We start from the raw sequence: 20,297 nt of genomic DNA, 5'->3' as shown, positions 1-20,297 counted from the left end.
CTTTTAGTTTTTTTGATGGTTTTCTTTGCAGTACAGAAGATTTTTATCTTCACGAGGTCCCAATAGTTCATTTTTGCTTTTGTTTCCCTGGCCTTCGGAGATGTGTTGAGTAAGGAGTTGCTATGGCTGAGCTCAAAGAGGTTGTTGCCTGTTTTCTCCTCTAGGGTTCTGATGGTTTCTTATCACACATTCAGGTCCTTCATCCATTCTTACTTTATTTTTGTGTATGGTATAAGAAAGTGGTCTAGTTTCATTCTTCTGCATGTTGCTGTCCAGTTCTCCCAGCACCATTTGCTAACAAGACTGCCTTTTTTTCCATTGGATATTCTTTCCTGCTTTGTCAAAGATGAGTTGGCCATACATTTGTGGGTCCAATTCTGGGTTCTCTATTCTATTCCATTGGTCTATGTGTCCGTTTTTGTGACAATACCACATTGTCTTGATAATTACAGCTTTGGAGTAGAGGCTAAAGTCTAGGTCACAAAAAGCCTTCAATAAATATAAAAGAATTGAGATCATACCATGCACACTTTCAGATAACAATGCTATGAAACTTGAAATCAACCACAGGAAAAGTTTTGGAAAACTTCCAAATGCATGGAGGTTAAAGAACATCTTACTAAAGAATGAATGGGTCAACCAGACAATTAAAGAAGAAATTTAAAAATATATAGAAACAAATGAAAATGAAAACAACAACAATCCAAACCCTTTGAGATGCAGCAAAGGCAGTCCTAAGAGGAAAATACATTGTAATCCAGGCCCATCTCAAGAAACAAGAAAAATCCCAAATACAAAATCTAATGGTATACCTAAAGGAACTAGAAGCAGAATAACAAAGAAACCCCAATCCCAGCAGAAGAAGAGAAATAATAAAGATCGGAGCAGAAATAAACCGTGTAGAATCAAAAAAAACAAATACAAAAACAAAAACAAACAAACAAAAAAAACCAGGAGAACAGATCAGTGAAACCAGTTGGTTTTTTGAAAAAATAAACACTTGGGGCACCTGGGTGGCGCAGTCGGTTAAGCATCCAACTTCAGCCAGGTCACGATCTTGCGGTCCGTGAGTTTGAGCCCCGCGTCGGGCTCTGGGTTGATGGCTCAGAGCCTGGAGCCTGTTTCCGATTCTGTGCCTCCCTCTCTTTCTGCCCCTCCCCCGTAGATGCTCTGTCTCTCTCTGTCCCAAAAATAAATAAACATTGAAAAAAAATTAAAAAAAAAAAGAAAAAATAAACAAAATTGATAAACCCCTAGCCAGACTTCTCAAAAAGAAAAGAGAGAGGACCCAAATAGATAAAAATCATGAATGAAAATGGATTTATCACAACCAATTCCTCAGAAGTACAAACAATTATCATAGAATACTATGAAATACTATATGCTTACAAACTGGACAACCTGGAAGAAATGAACAAATTCCTAAACACCCACACACTACCAAAACTCAAATGGGAAGAAATAGAAAATATGAACAGACCCATAACTAGTGAATAAATTGAATCAGTTATCAAAAATCTCCCAACAAATAAGAGTCCAGGACCAGATGGCTTCCCTGGGGAATTCTACCAGGCATTTAAAGCAGAGTTAATACCTATTCTTCTCAAGCTGTTCCAAAAAAATAGAAAGGGAAGGAAAATTTCCAGACTCGTTCTATGAAGCCAGCATTACCTTGATTCCCAAACCAGACAGAGACCCCACTAAAAAGGAGAATTACAGGCCAATATCCCTGATGAACATGGATGCAAAAATTCTCAACAAGATACTAGCAAATCAAATTCAACAGCATATAAAAAGAATTATTCACCATGATCAAGTATTCGTTCCTGGACTGCAGGGGTGGTTCAATATTCGCAAATCAGTCAATGTGATACATCACATTAATAAAAGAAAAGATAGGAACCATATGATCCTGTCAATCAATGCAGAAAAAAGCATTTGACAAAATTCAGCATCCTTTCTTAATAAAACCCCTCGAGGAAGTTGGGATAGAAGGAACATACTTAAACATCACAAAAGCTATATATGAAAGGCCCACAGCTAATGTCATCCTCAATGGGGAAAAACTGAGAGCTTTCCCCCTGAGATTAGGAACACGACAGGCATGTCCACTCTCACCATTGTTGTTTAACATAGTGTTGGAAGTCCTAGCCTCAGCAATCAGACAACAAAATGAAATAAAAGGCATCAAAATTGGTAAAGAAGAAGTCAAACTTTCACTTTTTGCAGATGACCTGATACTCTCTACATGGAAAACCCGAAAGACTCCACCAAAAGACTGCTAGAACTGATACATGAATTCAGCAAAGTCTCAGGATACAAAAATCTATGTACAGAAGTTGGTTGCATTTTTATACACTAATAATGAAGCAACAGAAAAAAAAATAAACTGATCCCATTTAAAATTGCACCAAGAACCATAAAACACCTAGGAATAAACCTAACCAAGCATGTAAAATATCTGTATGCTGAAAATTATGGAAACCTTATGAAGGAAATTGAAGAAGACACAAAGAAATGGAAGAACATTCCATGCTCATGGATTGGAAGAATAAATGTTGTTAAAATGTCAATACTACCCAAAGCAATCTACACATTCAATGCAATCCCAATCAAAGTTGCACCGGCATTCTTCTCAAAGCTAGAATAAACAATCCTAAAATTTGTAGGGAACCACAAAAGACCCTGAATACCCATAGTTAATACTGAAGAAGAAAACCAAAGCGGGAGGCATCACAGTCCCAAATAAAAATTATTTTTATAATTATAAGGACAAGTTATTTTTTAAGTAAAAAGAAAAGGACTATTTTGCAAAATCCAGATATTTCATCTGGTAAATGAAATGCTAATTTGCATTTGTGAAGGACTTCCTAAGTAGAGACTCCAAACAATGTATTATAAATGGGTTTCATATGGACCAACATTTTTCTGTACAACCTCAGGGATTTAATGAGGCTAGACAGAGGTGAGCCTCCTCCTGGCATCCTGCAGTCTAGAGTCCTTTCATGGTTCATGCCAGTGTACCGTGAAGACATTTGGGAAACAATGTGCTTCATGATTCTGGAAATAATAGCTTTTATAGATGTTTAATTTGAGTCAATTTTTTAACATTTCATTTGTGCCTTATTCATAACAAGAATAATAAGATTAATAATCCTAATAAAGCCTATCACTTATTTTTAACCTTCTGCCACGCACTTTCCTAAGTACTTTACATCTATTATCTCACTTAATCCTCATAACACTCATGTGGAGTCTAGGTATTATTATCCTGGTTTTATAGGTGAGAAAATGGATGCTAAGATGTACACATATTTTTAGGAAACTATAATTATATAAAGCAAAGTCCAACTATATCAGATAATGGATAATTACAACAGGGGCTCTCTTCAGCATTTCTCTCCCACATGAGACAGAGAGCTTGACTGTTTTGTTCACCTAACTGTGCCTGAAAGATCATAGGAACTTAGATATTTGTTAGATGAACACTCACATGGTGGTTCTTTGACCAGTGGTTCTCCACTTCGGGTGCACATCACAATTGCTCCATAGAGCTTTTGAAACATGCAAATGTCTAGAACTCACCCAACTAGCATCTCCAAGGGAGGAACTCAGGCAGGTATTTATTTTTAAAGATGTGCAGGTGATTCCAGTGCTCAAACTATTGAGCCCCTATTCTAGAGCAGCGGGGACTTGCAAGTACATCTGAATCACTGGCAGAATTGGTTAAAGCACGGATTGCAGGAATCTATCCCCAGAGTTTCTATTTAGTAGGTCTGGGGTGGGGGCCTGAGAATTTGCATTTCTAAGAAGTTCCCAGGTGATATTGATGCTTCTGGTCCTGTAGGATTATTGTCCTACAGGGTTAGTTGTAAGGGACGAAATCAAAACATTTATATGTAGAATTTAAGCAGGAGATATAGTCAGGCCAGAATCCACATTGATCACTCAGGCAATGCAGGTTTTAAACACAATCTTCAGAGCACCCGAAGAGTACCCACTGAGTTTGTGGCTCCAGACATTTCTTTGAACAGTGGCATATGAATTTGTTTTATTCCCTAAGAGGAATACATTTCCTCTTAATGTTAACTGATCCTAAGATCAGTTTGACCTGAGACTACTGTGCGGAGCCCATGCCCACTCAGGCGCCAAGCAGGCGTGGTGCTCACTGCCCAGAACCCTGCCACTCTTGTCTCAGAGGGAAAGCCTGTGGTTTCTCCTCATGTGTTCTCCCTTCTTCATTCATCTGCCTTTATCTAGGACCAGGAGGTTTGGGAACAGGAGCTTTGACCCTTCTATTTCTGGACTTTATTCAAAAATGTCTATGTCCCAAAGTTCCTGGGTGATAGATACCTAATTTTAGATTATTAGGATATTATCAGATAGACTAGTAAACACATTTCCATTATCTGCTATACAACTAAGAAATTAGTAAGAGGTAAGTATTAGATACTGACAAACACTAGGCTTTGGATAAATTATAAGCTTTTGTATCTAGCTGATGAGCCTTGTACCTGATATTTTGCTTTTTTTTTTTTTTCAGGGTGATTTCCATCCTGTGCCTGTTGCCTTTGTACGATTCATTTTGTGTATTTTAAATTGTTTAGAGAAGAGCTGCTCAAGTTTTATAAATGGTGTTTCTCTCCTATTAGGTCTCTCTGCAATGCAATCAATGTTTACAACCTCACCTGCAGTGACTGCTCAGAAAATTGCACCGATGTTCTGTTTAGTAACAAGATTACCTTCTTAATGGACCTCCTGATACACCAGTTGACGGTATGTAATATTAGCGTTCTGAGTTAGAAGCAGGTAAGGTTTGGGAAATAGTCCCTGTGGAGAAAATGAAAAGAATTCAGCTTATTTACCCTCCAGATGCAAAAGTGAAGATGACGGAGAGAGTAAACTGGAGACTAGCAAAGAAACCTCTTAATTTGAAAATCTCATATTGGATTCTCCTCTAAGTTCCAATATTTAATGGATAATATAACACTTGCCAACTTCACAAATTTACATGGTTAAACTGAAGCTTTAGAATCAGTTGGACTCAAAGCCAAACCTCTGAGCCCACAGGAATGAGGGCTATAGAAAGGAAGAAAGCTTGGGAAAGCCTTGAAACCTCTCTTGCCAACTCAGTTAAAAGGGTCAGTTTAAAAAGGACTTTTTGATGGCCCTTGATATATACTTTTTTGAATCAAGAAACTCCTCTGTCAAAAAAGAGTAAACCTGTTACTCTTTTGACGTGAGAACAAGCAGCCAATTGTTGTTCACAGATGTTGAAAGAGGTAGTAAGCTCAGTATAATATCCAAAGGTTTAGGTCTGTCAACTGCAGCCTCCAGAATACAGCCCTGGGGCCAGAAGTTTCCTGGTGAAGTTTCTGAGCCCCTGAGGTATTGGCACAAAATCTCTCTCAAGCTGCAAGTTTACAACACAGGAGATTTATTTTTTAGAACAGATTTGCTTTTACTCAGCACATAGTTCTAATTCTTCTTCCTAAACTACATGCCTTTTGCACTATCCCCTCCTCAGTCTGGTTAATTTCTGTACATTCTTCAGACCTTAACTGAAACATAATGGCACCTTCCTCATGAAATCTTCCCCAACCTGACTCTCCCCAAGTACAGGTTAGGAATTTTTTTTATGTGCTCCTAGGCAGTACATCTTTCATAGAACTGATCACATTGAATTGCAATTAACAATTTTTCCATTTCCCCATTATCCATAGAATCAACAAGGATAGGAGGCAACTTATCACCCTCTCCAGGATCCTAACACAGTGCCTGACACTTAGTAGATTTAGTACATCATTGGTGAATATATGAGCGAACAAGTGAATCCCCACATCTCAAGCTAAGAATCAGAAAGGGAATGATGAGGTCCTTACAGGCAGGCATACTGACAATGAGAAGGGACAACAGTGAGAGAGAACAAAGGCACAGACCTAGAACTGTTTACACAGTACAGCAATGGCTATTTATAGTGATGACTAAGGGTCATCATCACTTGAAGGGTAAATTATATTTGGTATTATCTATAAAAGAAGGCATTAAAATATGGGTAAGGCATTTTAGCCCAAAATCCTACTCAAAATAGTTGAAAGGCAGGGACAAGGAGAAAAGACAGCATTTGTTATATGGCCTCATATTCTAGACATTTTAATATATATCGCCACATTTAATTTATCTAAACTTAAAGTTAGTATTATTATCCCATTTTACCAGTATGGAAACTTGAGTCCCAGAGAGTTTGGCTTGCCCAAGACAGCATAGAAAGTCATGGAGCCAAGAGTCAAATGTAGGTCTCTCAAACCCAAATTGAGGGACATTCCACACAGTGACTAACTGCTACTTTTCAAAAGTGTCAATGTCATGAATGACAAGGGAAGAGAGGAGAACTATCACAGATTGGAGGAGGCTAAGAAGATCTGACAAGTAACTGAAATGTGTGATCCTAGACCAGAAAAAGGACATTAGTGTAAAACTGGGAAATTCAAATAAAGTCTATAGAATGGTTAATTTTATTGACTCAATGTTAATTCCCTGCTTTCAATAATTATAGTATGATTTTGTAAGATGTTAGCAATAGGGGATACAGGGTGAAGAGAACTCACTATTTTTGAAACATATCTGTTAGTTTAAAATTAATTTAAAATAAATTTAAAAAAATTTATAAAAGGGGGCACCTGGGTGGCTCAGTCAGTTGAATATCTGACTTGATCTCAGCTCGGGTCTTGATCTCAGGGTCATGAGTTTGGGCCTCTCATTGGGGTCCACGCTGGGTGTGGAGCCTACTTAAAACAAAACAAAACAAAATAAAACAAAAAAACATGCTTCCCCACTGTTCCATGTTATATCATCTGGAAGAATGTATTCTGTGGAACTTTTTCTATGTTGGTAATGGAAGAAAAGACATTAATATGTACTTTGACCAGAACAAATAACAACAGAGATGGCCTTTGAAATGTGAAGGGATGAATAAGATTTACAGACAGGATCTTCCATCTTAGCTCTTCAGTCCTTTCTGTTCAGTCCTTTCTATTCTTACTGAAAAATATCATATGCAGTAGTTTATTATTCTCACACTAAATAAAGTGCCTACTATTTCCACTTACAGAGAAGCACAGAATATAATCTGCACCATCCAGGAAATCCCAGTTTAGGAGTAAGAACAGATAGATAGATTGCATATAGTAAACAGTGTGATGGCAGCATATACAGACTACAGTGGAGCACAGGAAGGTGTTTTATAGCCTGGGACATCACAAAGCAGGGACATTTGAGCTAGACCTTAGCTCCTCATTTACTAAGTGCCTACCATGTGCCAGGAGCTTGTAAGTAGCTTGATCCTCTCCTTCTTCCTTGAATAATATACCCTTGCTTATGACTTCATGGTTTCTTGACACTCAGAAAAGCTTTTAATCTCCTGACCGGTGGATCTCACCACGTTCTGTGTTTAGTTTTCTCAGTTCAGGACTGTAGTCCTGGGACATTTATTTGCCAAATACATTTTATTCCTCCTTTCCTTATATGTGGCACTTCTTGGTTTTTACAGATCTTTTAGGCTGCTTTCAATTCTAATACAGCTGTGACTGAGTTTGTGACAGTTGGCAGAGGAGATTGTGTTTCCTAATTTGGGGAGAAAAGGGATGGAGATGGTTAGGGATGGTGATTTTACATTTCTTGAAATCACTTGAATACGTTTCCATTTTTCTTGATAACTGGTTTTGATAACCATGTAACTGAAATATGGACCACTAACTTGCAGTACCTATTAAGTAATGGAGAGAAAATAGTCATCAACACATTTTACAGAAGGATGAGAAAGAAGCTAATTAAGTCTGGTGAGATATATAAGACACCTAATAATGAGGCACTTCAACCTTCTTGAGCAAACTGAGATAGTTTAGAAGAAAAAAAAATTTTTTTTGGTCTAGCTGCTTGAAATTTGTTTTAGCACTCTTATATTTTATTTGAACTATGTGCAAAGCACTGTACAGATGCCAGGGTTACAGAGAACATTGGACACAGTTCTTTCACTCCAGAAGCCTACAGTTAAGGAAGAACTTGCACACACAAATACTAAAGAAAAGCTGTGAGAAGTTTGTAATGTAATGAGAGCTACAGAGTATCCTAAGCAATCTAGAAGAGTACCTGACACATAAGTGGTGCTCCTCAAATATCTGATGAGTGAATGAGTGAATTCTAACTTGGAACATTAAAGAGGTTTAGGGAAGAAATTGGACTTCACTGTGCCTTGAGGAAGGGTGGAAATTCCTTTCTAGGTTAGGATTTTTACAGAAGATAAATTAGCACAAGTGGCACAGTAAAGTATATCTTGCAACAGAGATTCTAAGTAGGATTTTTGGGATAAGCTCTTCAGAAGTTTATTTGGAGCCCTGTGAAAACAATACATTTAGATAGACATGATTTAGGTTGAAAGCTAGCATAAATGTATTATATTCCAAGAAGCATGAAAGTTTTAAAATATGTTAAAGCAGATTACTGTCATTCCAGAAGCATGGTTCAACATCTCTGTGCCTAAATTTTCCCAGTGCACAGAACAGTGGGTCTCTAGCTTCAAAATGTCTCCTTGAAGAGACCAAATATGCACACTGGAAGGCAATGAAAAGACCAGTGAAAAGAGAAAGATGGCAGAACAGGAAGTCCTAGCCCTCCTCCCCCCACAGAGACACCAACATAATAGTATATGGACCAAAATACCATTGTGAGAATTCCAGAAGACAGTTAAGTTGTTGAAATACCCCCAGGCAGTCTCAAAGCCAAGAACAACCACATTGAAATGAATAAGAAGAATGGTTTTACTTTACTTGTGTTTACCCCCTCCCTAAGCCAGCAAAGCTCAGCACTGGCAGACAATACCCCAGTTTATGAGTTCTCTTCTAGGAGGGAGAGGGGAGTAGAGTGTAAGTCTGGCATTTTGGCTTTTTGGAGAGCTTCCCAAGGGTCTTGAACCTGTTTCACCTGACTCAGGGCACTGACAAGGAGCTGGCATATTTTGGATGCCTGGAAGCCCCTGAGAACATGAGAGAGCAGGGCAGCTTGCTGTTGTAGAACCAGAGAACTTAATGTTGCAGACAGACACCAGAGGGAGCAAGAGATTATGATGTCCTGAAAAGAAACCAGCAAAACTCTCTACTTGAGAAATTATACACGCAGACCCAGAGAAGTCACATCACCCATCAAAAGGTTTCAGAAACCCCTAGATTCTCTAACCAAGGTGACTGGTGGCTTCCTCTCTTACAAAGCCAAGATGTAAAGTCTAAAAGAGATGCCTTTTTTTTTCCAAATGTACAGATTCCAACACAAAGGTATAAGATACACAAAGAAACAGTGAAATATGGCCTATACAAAAGAACAAGATAAATCTACAGAAACCAGTCTTAAAGAAACAGGTATATGAATTAACTGACAAAGAATTCAAAATAATTATCATAAAGATGTTCAATGAGCTCAAGAAAATGATGCATGAACAAAATGAAAATAACAAAGAGATAGAAAATATTTTTTTAAAAAGCAAGTTTTAGAGCTGAAGAAAACAATAATTGAACTGAAAAATCAGGTAGAGGAGTTCACAAGCAGACTTGATAAAATAGAAGAAAGAATGAGTGAACTTAAAGACAAGTCATCTGAAATTATGCAGTCACAGGGATAAAAAGGAAAAATAATGAAAAATAGTGAAGAATGCCTAGGGGACATATGCAGTACCATCAGACAGACCAATATACACATTATGGTACTCCCAAAAGGAGGAGAGAGAATGGGGCAGAAAGCTATTTTAAAGAATAATAGCTAAAAATTTCCCTGTCTGGGGAAGGAAATGGACATCCAGATTCAAGAAGTCCCACAGAATCCAACTATAATGAACCCAAAGAAATCCGCACAGAGAAACATTATAATCAACTTGTCAAAAGTCAGAGACAAAGAGAATTTTGAAAGCAATAAGAAGAAAGTGGCTTGTCATGTACAAGGGAACCTTTATAAAATCAGTGATTTCTCACCAGAAACCCTGTAGGCTAGAAGGGATGGAAGGATATATTCAAAATGCTAAAAGAAAAAACAATGCCAACCAAGAAAACTATACCCAGTCAAACTATCCTTAAGAAATGAAGTAATTAAAAACTTTCCCAGATAATCAAAACCTAAGAATTCATCACCACTAGCCCTGCCTTATAGAAATTAGAAAGTGAGGGGCACCAGTCTGGCTCAGTCAGTAGAGCATGTAATTCTTGATCTTGGGTTGTGAATTTGAGCCCCACGTTGGATGTAGAGGTTACTTAAAAATAAAATCTTTTAAAAAATTTTTAAAAAGAAATTGTAAGGTGAGTCCTTCAAGTAGGAGCAAAAAGATGTTAAATGGCAATACAAAAGCATATAAAAGTACAGTTGATCCTTGAACAACATGGGTTTGAACTGCATGGGTCCACTTACATGTGGGTATTTTAAATAAATAAATGTTAATAAATAAATAAATGTAGGTAGGTTAACTCCCCAATAAAAATGCATACAGTGACTGAACGGATCAAAAAACAAGATCTAACTATATACTGTCTACTCAAATAGACTCAAGAGACTCACTTTAGAAGGACAGTTTTCAATTTTCTGGGAAGATACTGTAAATACATAGGCACCCATCAGGGCACCCAAATACAGGAAGCAAACATTGAAAGAATTGAAGGGAGAAAAAGACAGCAACACAATAAAAGTAGGGGATTTCAATACCCCAATTTGAATAATGGATAAACATCCAGAAAGAAAACCAATTAGGGAACCAGATGGTTTAAACAACACTGCAGACCAAATGCACCTAACACACATATACCAAATACTCCACCTAACAGCAGCAAAATACACATTTTTCTCAAGCACACACGGGACATTCTCTGGTATAGATCACATATTTGTTCACAAGTCAACAAATCTAAGAATAAGATATGCCTCATCTTTATCCATTCTTTCATCTGTCAATGGATAGTTGGGACTGCTTCCATAATTTGGCTATTGCAAATAATGCTGTAATAAACATGGGGTACATCTATCTTTTTTTATTAGTGTTTTCATATTCTCTGGGTAAATACCCAGTAGTGGAATTACTGGATCATATAGTAGTTCTATTTTTAATTTTTTGATGAACCTCCATACTGTTTTCCATAGTGGCTGTACCAATTTGCATTCCCACCAGCAGTGTGGGAATCCTTGCTAACATAATGTTTCTTGTGTTTTTGATGTTAGCCATTCTGACAGGTATGAGGTGATATCTCATTGTGGTTTTTATTTTCATTTCCCAGATGTTTAAGGATTTGGAGCATCTTTTCATGTGTCTGTTGTCTATCTGTCTTCTTTAGGGAAATGTCTGTTCACGTTTTCTGCCCATTTTTTAATTGGATTATTTGTTTTTTGAGTATTGAGTTGTTGTTTGAGTGTTGAGTTCTTTATATATTTTGGATACTAACCCTTTATCCAGATATGTCATTTGCAAATATCTTTTTCCATTCAGTAGGTTGTCTTATAGTTTGTTGATTGTTTCCCTTTCCATGCAGAAGCTTTTGAATTTGATTAGTCCCAATAGTTTATTTTTGCTTTTGCTTTCCTTGCCTCAAGAGACAAATCTAGAAAGATGTTGCTACAACTGATGTCAAAGAAATTACTGCCTGTTTTCTTTGAGGATTTTTATGGTTTTAGGTCTCACATTTAAGTCTTTAAGCCATTTTTAGTTTATTTTTGAGTATGGTGTAACAAAGTCGTCCAGTTTTATTCTTTTGCATGTGGCTGTCTAGTTTTCCCGGCACCATTTGTTGAAGAGACTCTCTTTTTCCCATTGCATATTCTTGCCTCCTTTGTCAAAGATTAATTGACCATATAGTTGTGGGTGTATTTCTGGGCTCTCTATTCTGTTCCATTGATCTATGTGTCTGTTTTTGTGCCAATTCCATAATGTTCTGATTACTATAGCTTGGTAGTATATCTGAAAATCTAGGATTGTGATACCTCCAGTTTTGTTCTCCTTTTTCAAGATTGCTTTAGCTATTTGGGTTTTTTTTTTTTGTGATTCCATACACATTTTAGGATTATTTGTCCTAGTTATGTGAAAAATGCTGTTGGTATTTTGATAGGGATTGCATTGAATCTGTAGATTGCTTTGGGCAGTAGGGACATTTTAACAATATTTGTTCTCTCAATCCATGAACATCTTTCCACTTGTTTTTGTCTTCAGTTTCTTTCATCATGTTTTATAGTTGTCGGAGTAAAGATCTTTCACCTCCTTGGTTAAGTTTTTTTGACAATTTCTTAAAATAAAACAACATACAGTGAAATTTGCTGCATTGAATGACTCTTCCTTTCATGAATGATTTTTCTTTTACATGTGATGCAATTCAGTAGCATTTTACTCGCAGTACTACTCCTGTCAAAAATGGAGTCAATCCTCTCAAATTTCGCCATTGCTTTCTCAACTAACCTTATGTAATATTCTTAATCTTTTTTTGTCATTTCGACAGTCTTTATAGTCCATCTCAAAAACCTCTTTCTTTGCTCATCCTTAAGAAGCAACACCTCATCAAGTAAAGTTTTGTCACAAGATTGCAGAGTTCAGTCCCATCTTTAGGCTCTACTTCTAGTTTAGTTCTCTTGCTACTTCCACCACATCTGCAGTTACTTCCTCCACTGAAGTCTGAAACCTCTCAAACTCCTCCATGAGAGAACCAGCTTCTTCCAAACTCCTGTTAATGTTGATATTTTGACCTCTTCCCATGAATCACAAATGTTCTTAATGGCATCAAGAATGGTGAATCTTTGGGGTGCCTGGGTGGCTCAGTCAATTAAGTGTCTGACTTCAGCTCGGATCATGATCTCACACTTCGTGAGTTTGAGTCCCGTGTCAGGCTCTGTGCTGACAGCATGGAACCTCAAGCCTGCTTTGGATTCTGTGTCTCCCTCTCTCTCTGTCCCTCCCCCGAACCTCACACTTTGTCTCTCTCTCTCTCTCTCTCTCTCTCTCTCAAAAAAATAAATAAACATAAAAAAAATAAAAAGAATGGTGAATCTTTTCCAGGAGGTTTTCAATTTACTTTGTCAAGATCCATTTGTGGCAGCTACAGCCTTACAAGTGTATTTCTTAAGTAAGAAGACTTGAAATTGATAATGACTCCTTAATCAATGGACTATAGAATGGATGTTTGTTAGCAGGCATGAAAACAAACATTCATCTCATTGTACAGCATCATCAGAACTCTTGGGTGACCAGGACTTTGTTAATAAGCAGTAATATTTGGAAAGAAATATTTTTCTAAGTGGTAGAGGTTTACAGTAGACTTGAAATATTCAGTAAACCAGGTCATAAACAGATGTGCTGTCATCTAGGCTTTGTTTATAGAGCAGATGCACAATAGATTTCGCATAATTCTTAAGGGCCCTAGGATTTTCAGAATGGTAAATACACATTGGCTTCAACGTAAAGTTACCAGCTGCATTAGCCCCTAACAAGAGAGTCAGCCTGCACTTTGAAGCTTTGAAGCCAGGCATGGACTACTCTCTAGTTATGAATGTACGAGATGGCATCTTCTTCTAATATAAGGCAGCTTTATTTACACTGAGAAAATCTGCTGTTTAGCATCTCCACCTTCATTAATTATTCTAGCTAGATTTTCTGGGTAACTTACTGCAGCTTCTGTATCAACACCTGCTCTTCATCTTGCCCTTTGATATTATGGAGAAGGTTTCTTTCCTTCAACCTCATGAACCAATCTCTGCTAGATTCAAAGTTTTCTTCTAAACTTTCCTCCCCTCTTGATCTTCATATAGAATTGAAAGGAGTTATGGCCTTGCTCTGGATTAGGTTTTAGCTCAAGGGGATATTGTGGCTAGTTTGATCTTCTATCCAAACAACTAAAACTTTCTCTATATCTGCAGTAAGGCTTATTCACTGGAGTAGCACTTTAATTTCCATCAAGAAAAAAAAATTCCTTCAAGTACTTTTCCTTTGCATTCACATCTTGGCTAACTGGTGCAAGAGGCTTAGCTTTTGGTGTATCTTGGCTTTCGACATGCGTTCCTCACTGAGTTTAATCTTTTGTAGCTTTTGATTTAAAGTGGGAGACATGCCACTATTCTTGTCACTTGAACACTTAGAGGCCATTGTATTAATTGGCCTAATTTCAATATTGTGTATCAAGAATAGGGAGGCCCAAGGAAAGGGAGAGAGTTGGGGGAACAGCTGATAGATGGGGCAATCAGAACACACACAGCATTTATCAAGTTCATCATCTTTACATGAGTGCAATTCATGGTGTCCCCAAACAATTACAATGGGGGTAACATCAAAGATCACTGATCACAGATCACCATAACAAATACAATAATGAAAAAGTTTGAAGTACTTCAAGAATTTCCAAACGTGACACAGAAACATGAAGTAAACAAATGCTGTTGGAAAAATGGTGCTGATAGACTTGCTCGATGCAGTGTTGCCACAAACCTTCAATTTGTAAAACAATGCACTATCTGTGAAGCACAGTTAAATGAGGTATGCCTGCATTTGCACTCTCATGTTTAGTGTAGCATTATTCATAATAGCCAAGAGGTGGAAATAAATATCCATTGACAGATGTATTGATAAAGAAAATATGTATGTATGTGTATATGTATATAATATATATATATTATATACAATATATGTATATATATATATATATATACACACACACATATATATATTCATCCATATAATACTATTCATCCATAAAAAAGAAGATGGTCCTGTCTTATGCTACAACATGAGTGAACCTGAGGGCAGTATGCTAAGCAAAATAAGCCAGTCACGAGGAACAAATACTGCATGATTTCACTTATTTGAGATATCTGGAGTAGTCAAACTTGTAAAACAGAGAGTAGAATTGTGGTTGCCAGGAGCTGAGGTGAAGGGAAATGGGAAGTTGATGTTTAATGAGTATTGAGTTTCAGTCATGAGAGATGAAAAAGTTCTGGAGATCTGTTTTACAGCAAATTGTAAGTTTGTGCATATAGTTAATTAGATTGTAATGTATACTTTAAAATTGTTAGAAGGTAAATTTATGTTACATGTTTTTTATCATCAGGAAAGACCAGTGAAAATATTACTGAGTGCTCGGAAAATAGATTAACAGACATTACTTTTGGAAATTGTAAATAGTCTGTATTACAGATGAGCAAATTGAAATGTGGCAAAGAGATCACACAGCTATTCAGTGATAGAACATGACTTGGATCCTAGTCTCTTGAACCCCTGTCCAGGGTTTCCCTTCCTATAACCTGAATTGATGTGTACTCACTTTATTGAATTGACAAATGAGACAAAACAACATTTTTGTGACTTTAATTTTATACATGTTTAATATTGGCACCTGGGTAGGATACACTGAAAAAGCATTTAATTAAAAGACTTTTATAATTTCTTGATGTTTCATTGCATTGTAAAAAGCATTAAATATTTTATTAGCATCTTTATTTTTAATTCATAGTGACCTGTTCTTCATTGAATATTTAAAGAATATGCTTATAAATTGTGTGTATATATTTTCTGGAGCCAAGGAGATTATTAATTAAAAAGTGATGTACAAACCTTAAATAATTGATATGATATAGTTGGATCAAATAGGCTGTTGGTGAGTACTTCAGAAGGTGACAGGAAAGTTCTGTATATAAACAAAATATAAATGCAACCCTACAACAAGGGGATTGTATTTTACTGAGTTGTGTGCAAAGCCATGCTGGTGCCTGTTTGATTTTCATTATAGCAGCAAAGGCCTGGAACTAGCATTAACCACATAGTTTTCTTTGTACTAAGGAGCCAGAACATGGACTCCATAGTTAATTATATGGGATTAGAAATCCTTCAACCCTCCACAGGTAATAGTACTCTTCCTGATGCCAATTGCAACCTGTTACCTCCTTTCACTATGTGGCACTTACTCAAGCTGTCAAGGACAACCTGCCCTTTTCTTCATCAGTAATGTGAAGTCTGTTTGTGTCTTATAGGACACGTATTGATACAGAGAATGTCATATTGACACAGAGAATATCAGAAGCAGAAAGGAGGCCTTCATAGTATCTGGTGTAGTTCAGTCCTTTTGTTTTATAAACAACGGCAGTGGAACTCAGAAGAGGAAAGGGATGGAAGGTGTGTGGAGTGGAGTACTTGCCAGAAGTTTCACTGCCTGTTACCAGTAGGACTATGATTAAAATTCAGGTCTCCTAAATCCCAACCTAGATTCTTTCCACTCTGTTACTTGACATGCTGCTGATTTAAGTTTGGCAAGAACAGTTAAGTGATGTTATGACTGTTGTAGAAACTTTACCCTCAAAACTGCATTCAGAATTGATCTAGTGAATTAAAAATAATGGGCCAGATTATAACTTTAATTGCCCTTCCACTGCATTTGTATGAAGTTCTATCATCACCATCATTATTACTATAACCTAAAATCACTAACTGACTGCTTGAGGGAAAAATTGACACATCCAGCATCATAGCAGAGATTTCATCACACCGTTTTCAAATGGCAGGTAAAGCAAACAATTATTAAATGTGTAAAAAGTTTGAATGAAACAATTAACAAACTTGCTTTAACACACATGGAACCTAATGTGCAGTATTGGAAATATACATTCTTTATAAGAACACATGGAAAATTTACCAGAAATGACTGTGCAGTAGGCCATAGAGCAAGTCTTAACAAATGTGAAAGAATCAGTTATCACATGAATGATCCAGTTCTGCTTTAGGTTTGACTGAATAAGCTCTTATCAAACTGACCCTCCTGTAGATAACAAGTATAAACTCTGGGTAAAGTATAAAAAAACAAATACCTAAAGATACTAGAGACCATTCAAAAGCTGACACATTCTGATTGGAGTAGACACTTGGAAGAAGAGAATGGCATGGTGTGTGTGTCCTGGTTTATGGCTTTTTAGTCTGAGGGCAGGGCATAGATGGTACCACAGGCAATGACTAGAATTACCATAGAAAATCCACAGTCTTTCTGGCCTGAAGAACTAGAGGACAGATTTCGGGGTAAAAACAACTGCTAGAATGTGAGGATGAGGTTCAGAAAGGAGAGAGCCAGAAAGTGGGGTCCCCTTTCAGATAATTAAATAATGTCTGAATGATCCTTGTACCATACATGTGTGGGATAGACTCAACTAAAGACAAAAGAACTAGAGTGAGGTTTTGGGTTCTCTCCACAAATAGAGTTTTACAGTTTGTGTCTAACAAAGTCAAATACCTACTTTAAAAAAAAAATCAAACTAGGGATGCTTGTGTAGCTCAGTTAAGTGTCCGACTTCAGCTCAGGTCATGATCTCATGGCTCATGAGTTTGAACCCAGCATCAGGCTCTGTGCTGACAGCTCAGAGCCTGGAGCCTGCTTCAGATTCTGTCTCCATCACTCTCTGCCCCTCCCCTGCTTGTGTGTGTTCTCTCTCTCAAATATAAATAAACATTAAAAAATTTTTTTTTCAAAATCAAACTAAAAAATACAATGACAGATTTTAAAAATTCACTGAATAATAAATAAGATGGAATGGTGATAAGTAGAAAAAAAGTTACCTTTATTTTTTAATATAATTCACTATATATACAAAAAAAATCACCTTTAGACAAATACCACAGTAATAATTATTGCAAGAGAGAATCATTAATGAATAAAAACTAGTGAGCAAAAGTATGATGAGCCTCAGATTCAGAGCCTCAGAATAACTCCCCACAAGATAACTTAATTACAAAAAGGGAAAATAGAAACTTTATAATAAAGAACTTGATAGATAGTACTTTAACCATGTGATCAAAGCTAGCATAGCAACATCATTTACCCTCTGTTATTATGTACTTAGAAGTTCACAGCATCACTTTTGTGGTATTCTTGTCAAAAATGCACAAACATCACTTAATCACAAAAAAACATCAGACAGATCCAAATTGAAGGTGGCCTACAAAATAACGGGCCAAAATGCAAAGACTGAAAAACTCACAGATGAGAGGAAACTAGAGAGATGTGACAGCTAAACTTACTGTGGAATCCTGAATTGGATCCTGGGGTCTAAAACAAGGACACTAGTGAGAAAACTGTCAAAATTCTAATAAGGTCTATAAATTAAGCTCATTGTTTTATACCAGTGTTAATTTTTTGGGTTTGGTAATTATGTAATAGTTGTGTAGCATGTTAACATTAGGGAAAGCTGGGAGAATTGTAAAATTATTTACAAAATAAGTTTAAACTTTTAAGAACAATTTACTAGGGGGCTTGAGGAGCCCTAAGGAGGTGACCAGGGACACTGGCTATTATCAAAAAGACAAAAAATGGGTTACCTGGGAGGCTCAGTCAGTTAAGCATCTAACTCTTGATTTCGACTCAGGTCATGATCATAGGGTAGTGGGATCGAGCCCTACGTTGGGATCCGCACTGAGCATGGAACCTGCTTGAGATTCTTTCTGGCTCTTGCTCTCCTTTGCCACCCCCCTAATCCCACTCTCTCCCTCTCTCTCTTGAAAAGAAAAAAAATAACAACTGTTGGTGTGGATGTGGAAATGAAAATTCTCAGGCACTGTTGGTAGAAATGCCAGTTGGTGTAGCCAGTATGGACAACTATATAGAGATTCCTTAAAAAGTAAAAATAGAATTACTGTATGATTCAGCAATTCCACTTTCTGGGTATTTATGTGAAGCAAATGAGAACACTAATTTGAAAAGATATGTGTACTCCCATGTTTATTGCAGGATTATTACAATAGCCAAAATATAGAAACACCCTAAATGTCCATCTGTAGATGAATGAATAAAGAAGATGTGAGATACACACACACAAGAGTATTATTAATTCATAAAAAAGAATGAAATTTCGCCATTTGTGACAACCTGGATGGACTTAGAGGGTATTATGCTATGTGAAATAAATCAGACTGAGAAAGACAAATACTGTATGATTTCACTTATATGTAGTATTGAAAAAAGAGAAGAGAAACAGATGCATGGATAAGAAAACAAACTGGTCATTACCAGAAAGGATGGGAGTGGAAGGACAGGAAAAATAGGTGAAGGGGTTGAGGGACAAACTTTCAGTTATAAAATGAATAAGCCATGGACATGTAATGTACAGCATAGGGAATGTAGTCAATAAAATTGTGATAACTTTGTATGGTGATGAGTGGTAACTAGACCTATTGTGATCATTTCATAATGTATAAAAATATTGAATCACTATCTTGTAAAATTGAAACTAATATGATATGTGTGTCAATTATATGTGTGTGTGTGTGTGTGTGTGTGTGTGTGTGTGTGTGTATATATATATATTTTTTTTTTTTTTTTTAACCAGTCAGCCTTTCTTTATTGATGAGCAGGTGGAGTAGTGGGCAAGTCAGGATGCTGGGGAGCAGTTGGGGAGGAGTTATGCAGTTGCTATCACGGCAGCCCCTGCAGCCATGGTCACCACACCACTCCCAAACAACTGGGTGTGTAGACAGCAGGAACAGTGAGGGGCCCACAGGGCCCACCAGCAGCCACATAGTCCAACCTGTCTCCACACATGACACAGACCTGAGGCAACCTGCCAGCACTACCTTCAGACAGGCAGGATACTTGCACCATGCATGACCTGTGACCTTCCACAAAGGTTCCCAGCAAGGCCCAGCAGCCTCAGGAGGTAGAGTCCCAGTCAAAGGGCAGTCTGCTCTTCACAACCCCCACAAAGGGCTAGGATGACAAATGCCCAAGGGACACCAAGGGGATGGGTTGGGGGTCAGCTGGGGACAGGCAGGAGACAGTCGGGGGACAGGAGAGACAGGTGGGGGGGAATGGGCAAAAGCCAGCAGGAGTCTCACAGGAAGCTCATGGCTCCCCTGAGACATTCACAAAATGTTTCAAAAGAAAAAATGAAACCCCTAAGGAATGGAATTCTACATGTAGAAAACCATAGTTAAGTTTAAAAAAGGAAAGAAATGTGTGATCTGACCCACAGCATGGCTAGCTTTCATGGAGTGGATCTCCTTCAAGAGGAGAGAATGTGGCATCTGCAAACACCAGAGTGAACTGTGCTGGACAGAGGCTGGAGGCCTCAGTTGCTGTTCCACTGGCAAATGTTCTCACTTTTGTTGTTCACGTGCCTGCTGCTCTTCAGAGAAGCGGAGCCTGTGTCCTTGTTATCCAGGATCTCGTCCAGCCTCCACCACTTCTCATAGATGAACATGGCAGTGACCAGCACTAGTACCTTGGCTATACTGCCCACAAAGGGCCAGAGGGCAGCAAAGCAGT

The 20,297-nt window shown here is 37.5% G+C and overlaps 1 protein-coding gene across 5 annotated transcripts in view; it reads left to right on the top strand.

Moving 5' to 3' along the window:
* SCAPER (S-phase cyclin A associated protein in the ER) overlaps positions 1-20,297 on the top strand; it is a 505,210-nt gene that overhangs the window by 364,624 nt on the left and 120,289 nt on the right. For all 5 annotated transcript variants that reach the window (XM_053223692.1, XM_053223691.1, XM_053223689.1 and 2 more), the window contains one exon: positions 4,653-4,776. In XM_053223692.1, the coding sequence (XP_053079667.1) occupies positions 4,653-4,776 (124 nt within the window). The remainder of the gene's footprint in view (positions 1-4,652; positions 4,777-20,297) is intronic.

Source organism: Acinonyx jubatus, chromosome B3, assembly GCF_027475565.1.
Source record: "Acinonyx jubatus isolate Ajub_Pintada_27869175 chromosome B3, VMU_Ajub_asm_v1.0, whole genome shotgun sequence".
In the NCBI taxonomy this organism is placed as follows: domain Eukaryota; kingdom Metazoa; phylum Chordata; class Mammalia; order Carnivora; family Felidae; genus Acinonyx; species Acinonyx jubatus.
Note: the sequence above shows the minus strand (reverse complement) of the source record. Positions and strands in the feature narration are given on the sequence as shown.